Below are 10,864 nucleotides of genomic sequence, written 5' to 3'. Positions count from 1 at the left end.
CCCTTATGGTATTAGCCTCTGGAAATCCATTAGAATATTCTGGCAGTTTCTCAGTAATCAATTAACTGTCAAAGTTCGAAATGGTAGAAAAACAAGTTTTTGGATTGATAAATGGATGGTTACTGTAAGCCTTAAAGATCTCTTTCCTGACATCTTTGTTTTGGCTCAACACCAAGAGAAAACTGTTGCTGAAATGTGGTCACCACACGGATGGAATATGATCTTTAGAAAAAACTTGAATGACTGGGAAATTCCTAGAATGATTGAACTTTTCAAGCTACTGGAGAGTTTCCAAGGAATCCAAACAGGTGAAGACTATTTATGGTGGCATGGGCACAACAAAGGAAGATACAGGGTGAAGGAAGGATATAAACAAACAAGTCTTAGGGAGAATCAAGACTTCAAATGGCCTTGGAAGCAAATCTGGAGAGTCAAAGTGCCACAAAAAGTGGCATGCTTCACCTGGCTGCTAGCCAATGAAGCAGTTCTGACATTGGACAATGTGGCCAAGAGAGGTATATCTCTATGCAACAGATGCTCCTTATGTGGTAAGGATACATTGGACAATGTGGCCAAGAGAGGTATATCTCTATGCAACAGATGCAGGAGACCGTAAAACACCTCTTTCTACACTGCAATTTCACTGACCAACTGTGGCAGATTTTCCTTAATCTCAGAGGTATTTCCTGGAGTATGCCTTGTAAGATTGATGAGACTCTTTTCAGTTGGGAGGAGGCTGGAGTTGGGGCTACAAACAGAGAAAGATGGAGGATGATCCCTGCTTGTATATGGTGGACTATATGGAGAGAGAGAAATGATAGATGTTTTGAAAATAGGGACAACAACCTGCAGGAAGTCGAGCTTAAATTTATTTTGTTGTTCTGTTTTTGGTGTACAAATGTCTACTCCAATGAGACTGAGTCAATCATAGATGTTTTAGGGTCCATCTAGTTCCTGGTTTAGCATTGGAAAGACTATAATCTTTTTCTTCTTTGTTGTAAATATGGTTTTTCAGTACTACCTAAGTACTGACTGAAATACAAATGTTACTAGTGTCAAAATAAATAAATTAAAATCACCTTAAAAAGATAATTGGCACTGTATTACGAATAAATCAACGAACTAAGTCTTAACAACCTCATATAATTGGTCTCTGTTGAATTCAACTAGGAAATACTTCCAGGAATTACTATGACAATCGCTTACTCTTTTATTTTTTTTGATAACCGAGAAATCCGTCTGTGACCCGCCCTTTGGAACAATCACAACCTACTAAACTCGGTGGATAATGGGCCCGCCCCTCTACCCTTCTCCACTTAAATACTGGGCTTCGCTTTGCATGGTGTGGGGCTTGAACCTGCGACCTAAGCCACAAATCCTCCACCTTTTGCCACTTGAGCTAGGCCTTGGGGGCAATCGCTTACTCTTTTATGACGGTACGATTGAGCGTTATTAGCCTCCACAAAAATGGACAAACACCACGGAGTAGCACTGTGAAACAGTAATTACCTGTACGAGTTCAGACTTGAAACCAAGAGGCCGATACCCGTTATGTCGAATCATTCGTTCAGCAAGCTGATTTGCGTAGCCAATGCACAGTGCTTTCCTCAAATTTTTGTACTCCTGTTGGCCGCCTCTCCGTCTATTGCTTGTTTGAACATCTAATGAGCCTAATTTTAAGCAGACAACATAAAGCAACATTTAGAAGCTTTATTTTTCCAGAAATATTATGCGGGCACCCATGCAGTACAACTATCAGAAACTAAACCCTAACTCAAGGGGCACAAAGTTAATTGCATAGTAGACTACAGATACCATATTATGATGTTTAAAATGAAGGGGACAAGTTAAAATACTAAAACTCCCAAACAGGACAATCTGGAAGTCCTTAATTTATCATTGTCTTGTATTTTGAAAACTCTAGCAACAGGAAACCATTACCTTTAGTGATTTTTTGCATTATTTGAGATAACTGTTTCCTGACATCTCTCACAAACACCATCCCGCGGACCTACAATTGACAAGATCTAGAATGAATAGAATCTCCTTATGTCATTCCATTTATGTCAAAATGGCATAAAAAGTAAAAAAATAAAATAAAAATAAAATCAAACAATCAAATAACAAAGGGAAAATTGTATGAAATGGCAAACTATTAATTCAAATTAAATGCTATAGCCATAGTTTATTTTAATTGTAATTCACAGTAAACATCCCATTTTTTTGCCATCTGATTCGGTATACAATTACCAATTTTATACATTTCGATATAAAATGTATAAAATGCGTTTGTATTTGTATAAAAGCGAGAAAAAAGTGTATATACAAATACAAATACATATATTTTCGTCCTATACACTTATAATTATACAAATACAGATCTTATTATACAAATTATAATGTATAAATGAATTTATACAAAACTGAACAATTTGTATAAAATTGAATGTTTGTAGCGAATTATACAAATCAAAAGCTCCATAGCAAACATTAAATTTGCTATGGAGCGCAATTATGCAAAGTATAGCTATAACATACAAATATGATTTTTATGTTTGCTATATGTGAAAGTTGCTCAATAACAAAACCAGTAGTATACTATAAAAATGTGTGATGGTGTGTTGTGGACACATTTGTGGGCAAGACATATGTGCGACAGAGAGCCAAATAACTTGATTTAATCATAACGCTAGTAGTTTTCTTATTATTCTAGAATAGGAAGAATTTAATTATATTGTTAGTAGTTTTCTTATTAGTTTAGAATAGGATTTATGTTTCCTAGTTTCATAAGACTTCCTATTACTGTAAGAAGACTCCTATTTAAAGGAGGATTTGAGGAATAAGAAGTACGCAGATTTTAATCAGAAAACAAGAGATAGGAGTTCTCTCTTCCATTGAACTCTAAGGCTTCAGCTTCCCTTTGATGAGCTGAATTCATATACAAAAATAGGTCGATCTAGGAATTCGAACAAAAGCAAGGGGAAATCAAAGGCAGTTGAATTTGATTTCCCTATTCATCGTCCTGTGACTTGATCCTTCTCTAAGAATCCTAACAATTTGGTACCAGAGCCTAACACAATGGACGATGAGATCAATTCCAAGTTTTAGGAAGAACGTGTGATAATAGAAACACTAATGGACTCTAAACTTGCAACGATGGAACGTCTCGGTGAAAGGATTGTCCAAGCTATTGAAGAACAATTTTCTAGCTTGGGAATTGGCTCTACAAAACTAACAGTCCAGGGGGTAGAGTCCAGTAGTGCTCCGACAACAAGTAGATCAACTAATCCGGCTCCTAGAGGCAATACACTGCATATTCATCCGGCTGATCAGAATCATCAAAGTAGTGGAAATTCCAATTCGACAATACCAAGGTATGCAAGGATGGATTTTCCTACTTATGATGGCACTAACGACCCATTAATTTGGGCACATCGTTGTGAACAATTTTTTGAAAATCAACATATAGCAGATGCAGAAAAGGTTGGAGTCACTGGGTTTCACTTGTTAGGAGAAGCACAATTATGGTATTATCAGCTTAAACGAGCGAAAGGCCCAATGAGTTGGGAAGATTTTCAGAAACGATGTTTCCAGCGATTTGGACCTCCTGAAAGCAGCAACCCGGTGGGTGAACTGGTCACGGTTTGACAAACTAGTACAATTGAAATTTATCAACGTCAGTTTCAAGAAAAGTTGGCTAGGGCTGATGAGCTTATTCCAGAATACTTGCACGTGGGAATATTTATGGCAGGGTTGGATGATTCAATCAAATTGGTTAAACCACCTGACTTATCGACGGCTATGAGTATAGCCAGGGCTTTAGAGCAAAAACAGCAACTGCAAAGAGTCAGTAACACTCGCAAAGCGGCATGGCAGCCGTCTCGGAACAGTCATGGCAGCACAGTGAACTCACCTAAGTCTAATACTGGTTTAGTCGGCTCATCTACCTCGACGAATATCCAAACTAGCAACCAAACCCCTTTTTTCAAGCGATTAACTCGTGTAGAAATGGCGGAGAGAAGAGCTAAGGGATTATGCTATAATTGTGACGAACAATATTCAGCCACTCACCAGTGTAAACGACTTTTCTGGTTGGAATTGGATGATTCAGTTGATGACGTAATTCCGGAAGTGCCGGATGACTGCTCGGAAATTTCTTTATATGCAATTATAGGTCAAAGGCATGCACAAACTATGCAATTGCCTGCACTCATTAACAGACATCACATGCTTAGTTTTATTGATTCTGGAAGTACCCACAATTTTATAAGTTCTACAGCTACTAGTCGATTACTCCTTGATGTTTTTTCCTTGCACAACATCAGAATCTCTATTGCTAATGGAGAGAAAGTTCAATGCTTGGGGGTCTGCACAGGGGTAACAATTTCTATTGGTGAACATAGCTTTATTGTAGACTTTTATGTTATTCCCTTCGGTGGATTTGATATTGTTTTGGGAGTGAAGTGGTTACAGTCTTTGGGTCCTATACTTTGGGATTTTGCGGCACTTACTATGAGTTTTTCGGTGGAAGGGAAATTAATTTTGCTTCAGGGACAACAAGGGTATTGTGGAAAGGTTTTGCATCTTCTAGGAAAGGCAATTACTGATGAGCAGCGACTGGAATACCTTTTGACCGAGTTCGATGATCTGTTCCAGGAACCTAAGAGTTTACCACCATTGAGACAATGTGACCACCGCATTAGTTTGCTGCCCAGAACAGCCCCTGTAGTTGTTCGTCCTTATCGATACCCTCATCGGTAAAAGGATGAGATTGAGAAGCAATGTAATCAAATGTTGCAACAAGGATTGATACGACCAAGCAAATCCCCTTTTTCTTCACCTGTGTTATTGGTATCTAAGAGAGATGGGTCTTGGCGTCTTTGTATTGATTACCGTGAACTGAATGCCAAAACAGTAAAGGACAAGTTCCCAATTCCAGTAGTGGACGAGTTACTAGATGAGTTACATGGGGCCAAGTACTTTACTAAACTAGATTTGCAGTCTGGATACCATCAAGTCTGCATGTCTCCTGTAGATGTGGAAAAGACAGCATTTCGAACTCATCACGGGCACTTTGAGTTCCTTGTCATGCCGTTTGGACTGACTAATTCCCCATCTACTTTCCAAGCTTTGATGAATGAGGTCTTTCATGAGTTCTTACGCCACTTTGTGTTGGTTTTCTTTGATGATATCTTAATTTATAGCAGTTGTTGGGAGGATGTAGACTGTTTTAAGCAGGCTTATCCATTGTTCGAGCTTGAGGACAAGCTCTTTCAGCATGAGGGGGGTAATGTTGTGGACGCATTTGTGGGCAAGACATATGTGCGACAGAGAGCCAAATAACTTGATTTAATTATAACGCTAGTAGTTTTCTTATTATTCTAGAATAGGAAGAATTTAATTATATTGTTAGTAGTTTTCTTATTAGTTTAGAATATGATTTATGTTTCCTAGTTTCATAAGACTTCCTATTACTGTAAGAAGACTCCTATTTAAAGGAGGATTTGAGGAATAAGAAGTACGCAGATTTTAATCAGAAAACAAGAGATAGGAGTTCTCTCTTCCATTGAACTCTAAGGTTTCAGCTTCCCTTTGATGAGCTGAATTCATATACAAAAATAGGTCGATCTAGGAATTCGAACAAAAGCAAGGGGAAATCAAAGGCAGTTGAATTTGATTTCCTTGTTCATCGTCCTGTGACTCGATCCTTCTCTAAGAATCCTAACATGGTGCTTCATGGAAATACAGTAAAATACCTGTAAGTTGTTTTCTTTACACCAGTCTATGTTGTAGTCGGTCTGGTACCATTGCTCATAAATTTGGAGTAGCTGGATGTGATCACCCAAGCCAAAACCATCAGGAAGGTTCGAAGGAGTGTGCCTCCTCTTCTTCTCAGAGCTCTTACTGCAAGTTCAACGAATTAGGTAGTCATTTTTGAAGTTTTGCCTGCTTAAGTACTGAAGGACAAAAGAATGCAAAAGAAGAACATAAGATTGCAACGCTTCAAGATGGAAAAACAACAAGAACAAGACCATAACATCTTGCCTTCTTTGTCAAGTCAATGTAAGGCTTTGACCTGTGGAATATTTTTTATCTGTATGGGAAATTGATAACAAACCACTCTGGTCACCTTATAATGAGAAACGACATAATCCTAATTAAGAGTCACATATTTCTTATATTATGACTTTGTCTTTCTTTTGATACTAGATACTGTAGCAATATAATCTTTCTGACAGTGTATTAGCAGGAGAAGATGCTGATATAGTTGACAATTTATTTATCTTTGAAGAATCAAGCTGCTCGGTGCTTCATGGAAATACAGTAAAATACCTGTAAGTTGTTTTCTTTACACCAGTCTATGTTGTAGTCGGTCTGGTACCATTGCTCATAAATTTGGAGTAGCTGGATGTGATCACCCAAGCCAAAACCATCAGGAAGGTTCGAAGGAGTGTGCCTCCTCTTCTTCTCAGAGCTCTTACTGCAAGTTCAACGAATTAGGTAGTCATTTTTGAAGTTTTGCCTGCTTAAGTACTGAAGGACAAAAGAATGCAAAAGAAGAACATAAGATTGCAACGCTTCAAGATGGAAAAACAACAAGAACAAGACCATAACATCTTGCCTTCTTTGTCAAGTCAATGTAAGGCTTTGACCTGTGGAATATTTTTTATCTGTATGGGAAATTGATAACAAACCACTCTGGTCACCTTATAATGAGAAACGACATAATCCTAATTAAGAGTCACATATTTCTTATATTATGACTTTGTCTTTCTTTTGATACTAGATACTGTAGCAATATAATCTTTCTGACAGTGTATTAGCAGGAGAAGATGCTGATATAGTTGACAATTTATTTATCTTTGAAGAATCAAGCTGCTCTTCTCACCGTCAGCTTAATCCTTCCCTTCATTTTCAGTTCACAAGCTTCATGTTCAAAAATCACAGAGGTTTTGCACCATAAAAATCTGGAACAAAGCAACCATTCTAGATCTCAGGCTAATTGCAGCTCTAATTCATTATACTTCTTTATCAAGAAACTTCACACATGATACTTGTATTTGACACAAAGATATGCAATAATTTTCATTGAAACCACCACCAGATGTTCCGATGCTTTAATGCTGTGGAGAAACTCAATTTCTTTGCTACAGAAGAATATACTCCCTCCATTACAAAATAAGTATTATACTTCTTTATCAAGAAACTTCACACATGATACTTGTATTTGACACACAGATATGCAATCATTCTTCATAGAAACCACCACAGATGTTCCGATGCTTTAATGCTGCGGAGAAACTCCATTTCTTTGCTACCGAAGAATATAGTCCCTCCATTTCAAAATAAGTGGTGTTTTTAGCTTGGGCACACCCCTTCGGAAAACTACTCATTCCTAGAAAGTAAAATGCATTTTACTAAATTCCCCATGATAAATATTTTGTAAAAGATATAGCTCTTTAGTAGTTTCTTGGTTAAGTAAAATTAGAAAACTACTCATTCCTAGAAAGTAAACTGTATTTCACTAACTTACCCTTAATAAATATTTTGAAAAAGATATAGCTCTTTAGTAGTTCTTGGTTAAGTAAGATTATCTATATTTAAATAAGGGTAAAATTAGAAGAACATCATTAATGTCTTCTTGATAATGTGAAACACCACTAAATTTTTAACAAAATAGTAAAACACCACTTATTTTGAAATGGAGGGATTATTAGATTTTTCTTGGTATAAATATCAAGTTGACTTGATGTTAAGCAAATAGATCTATAAGGAGGAGGAATGCTCTCATGCACACTCCCGAAAAACACTCTCTCTCCTACTTCTTAGGAGAGAGAGATCCCTCTTTTTTTACCATGTTCCGGTGGCAGCTTGCCAGAATCAGCCAGCTTTCTTTTTCTCCTTGAGCTATTTCCTACTGATTTAGCTGTTGTCCCACCTTGACTTCTCTTCTAAACCAGTTCAGTGGTAAATCACTATTCTACCAATGGACAAAAATAGGATTTATTTCAATGCTGGTTTTAAATCTTTTGACATTACGAGATGGAACTCTGAAAACTCAACCTGGTACGAATGGGTAGAAAGGAGTAGCAGACTGATGAAGAGAACCTCGATAAGCTGCAAGATCGTAGAGTAGATTTGCTTCACACTCAAAGAAGCTTCTAAGGACCAGAAGAAGGTAGTAAGGAGATGGAGAATTACAGATAAAATGCTGAACAGTTTAGTACAAGAAAACAGAATGAGTATGGAAGATTTGTAAGCATTCTATCAATAAATAGAGGAGGAAGGTCAGTCTTGATTATACCGGAAACTGACTTAAATGCAGGTTAGAGCGACATTGCATTTAAGATAGAGAACTTCATTAATGCCCCCAAAAGGCAAGAGATTGCACTCCCTCCAAGATTGACAGAAATCAACTACCCGTATAGGGCCTATGCTAAAGCCATACAGGAAAGTAAATGGCCTGGTAAGACCATTCGTGAAGCAGAGGTGAGAAGCAAGAAGGGTAGAATAGAAATAGATGAAATTTCGGACCATGAAGGAGAAGGAATAGCTGAAATTCAGACCATGAAGGAGAAGGACTATTGGCTAGATGCTTGGTTGGTAGTGTAGAACAGGATTAGAAAGGCTAAAACCAGAGTCTACTCTGGCTAGATGAATGACATGAAGAAGGCAACTTAGAAAGGCAATTCCCAGATATCTACTCCTTAGTACTTCACCAACAGTTTACCGTAGCAGAATTATGGACAATAGAGGGATGGAGATTCAACTTCAGAAGGCAACTCAACGATTGATAAATACCAAGAATGGCAGATTTCATCAACAAGATTGAGCAATTCAGTGGATTGGGAGAAGATGAAGATGAACTATGGTGGCAGGGAGATGAGAAAGGCACATACAAAGTGAGCAAAGCGTACAGGAAAATGAACAACCACAACCAGCAGCCAAGCAGTTGGCCATGGAAGAACATTTGGAAAACTAAAATACCATATAAAGTGGCATGCTTTGTGTGGCTTCTGGCAAAGGAGGCAGTGCTTACCCAAGAGAACCTAAAGTAAATGGGGATAATTTTAAGCCCCAGGTGCTTCTTGTGTGGGGGGGAAGAGAACGTGAATCATCTATTCTTACATTGTAGAATCACAGGACAACTATGGAGATTGTTTTTGAACCTCAGAGGAATAGCAGGGAGCATGCCTGGGAAGATTACAGAGGCCTTAACAAGCTGGGAACAGGCTGGGTTGTTGGCCAAGAATAGAGGCAGGTGGAGGATAGTCCCAGAAAGCATTTGATGGACATTAGGGAAGGAGAGGAATTCTAGGTGTTTTGAGAGCTTAGACAACAGTATGCAACAGATTAAGCTCAATTGCATCTTGCTACTGTGTTTTGGTGTAATCAGTTACTTTCTAATGATTCTGTCTCTATCATTGATGTTTTAGACTCATTATAGACAGAGGAAGTACAATCATAGAATCATAGATGTAGGTAGTACATTGTAAATATGGGGTACTACAACTCCTGTAAGATTCAGATTCTAGATATATATATATATATATATATATATTCAAAGTTACCAGTTTCAAAAAAAATATCAAGTCGACTTGCACGGAAAACAATGAGATTTATAGACATCATTCTACCACGAATAAGTACATGCATGAATTCTGGACAATTCTATACCTTGGGGGAGGAAGCAATGTGGTCTCAGCAGACAGCATGGAAACAACAGTCAATGCTTGGGACAAGCAATCCAACTCATTTGCCTCTAATAAGGTCCTCGAAAGAGAAGGTTCCAGTGGAAGCTCTGGACAAAATTGAAAAGTTAGATCTCCTTTAGTTCTGTTACTGAATGAATCACTTTATAATCTCCAAAATTATGGATTGCAGGCGAACTGTAGTGTACTTTATGAATTCCCTCCATAGTTCTCAAGGGGAGGAAGCCAAATTTAAAGGAAAATTCATGTCTCATCCTTTCCAAGCAAGCTCTGACTTCTTTTTTTCGTCTGAGGTGGGAGGGTCTGGATTACAGGCGACCTCTAATCTAAAATAGAATATAAATCAATAGAGATGAACTATTACCAGCCATCTTTCGTCCAAGACTTGTGATTGAACCATTTTCATCAAGTGCATCAACTAAATATAATTGCTTTAAGGCATCCTCTAAAGATTCGACTGCAACAAAAGTAACAAAATAATGAATAATTGAACAGGTGTCTATTTTACAAAGGTAGAGGAGATTTGGAGAATAAGTCCAATTTGTGAGCTATGGAACAAGGAGTAGGGGGGGTTGCTTTATAGACGATTTAAATGAAGGTTAACATAGTTTCATGGAATGTGAGGGGCCTCAATGATCCAAGTAAGAGGCTGCAAATCAAAAACTTGATGAATAAATGGAGGGCAGATGTATATTGTTTCCAGGAGTCAAAAATCAAGGGAGATATAAGCAGGATTGTAAAAGATTTATGGGCAAATAGAAAAGTGAAATATGCACAACTAGAGGCACGAGGGACAAGAGGTGGCATCATTATCTTGTGGGATAGTAATATATGGGAGGGGGAAGTATGTGAAGTAGGGGCTTACAGCATCACCTGTAAGTTCACAGGGAAGACACAAGACTTAGGATGGCATTTTTCTGGTGTTTATGCTCCAAATAATAGAGAAGAAAAAAAAGAAGTATGGGGAGAGTTGGGGGCAGTGAGGGGTCTATTTAATGGACCTTGGGTGGTGGCTGGGGATTTTAATGTAGTGAGGTTCCCATCTGAGAAGAAAAACTGCAACAAATTCAATAGGGAGATGGAAGAATTTTCTGAATTTATGGAGGACATGGAATTACAAGATTTACCACTTGTAGGTGGCAGATTCACAT

The 10,864-nt window shown here is 37.9% G+C and overlaps 1 protein-coding gene across 3 annotated transcripts in view; it reads right to left on the bottom strand.

Annotated features, from left to right (window-relative positions):
* LOC102578166 (probable pre-mRNA-splicing factor ATP-dependent RNA helicase) overlaps nt 1-10,864 on the bottom strand; it is a 30,784-nt gene that overhangs the window by 9,257 nt on the left and 10,663 nt on the right. For all 3 annotated transcript variants that reach the window (XM_006361488.2, XM_015315336.1, XM_015315337.1), the window contains 5 exons: nt 10,078-10,170; nt 9,679-9,802; nt 6,334-6,481; nt 1,942-2,011; nt 1,510-1,670 (listed from right to left, as the gene is read on the bottom strand). In XM_006361488.2, coding sequence (XP_006361550.1) covers nt 1,510-1,670; nt 1,942-2,011; nt 6,334-6,481; nt 9,679-9,802; nt 10,078-10,170 — 596 coding nt within the window. The remainder of the gene's footprint in view (nt 1-1,509; nt 1,671-1,941; nt 2,012-6,333; nt 6,482-9,678; nt 9,803-10,077; nt 10,171-10,864) is intronic.

This window comes from Solanum tuberosum, unplaced genomic scaffold (genome assembly GCF_000226075.1).
Source record: "Solanum tuberosum cultivar DM 1-3 516 R44 unplaced genomic scaffold, SolTub_3.0 scf00360, whole genome shotgun sequence".
Classification (NCBI taxonomy): Eukaryota; Viridiplantae; Streptophyta; class Magnoliopsida; order Solanales; family Solanaceae; genus Solanum; species Solanum tuberosum.
This window is presented reverse-complemented; position numbering and strand designations above follow the sequence as displayed.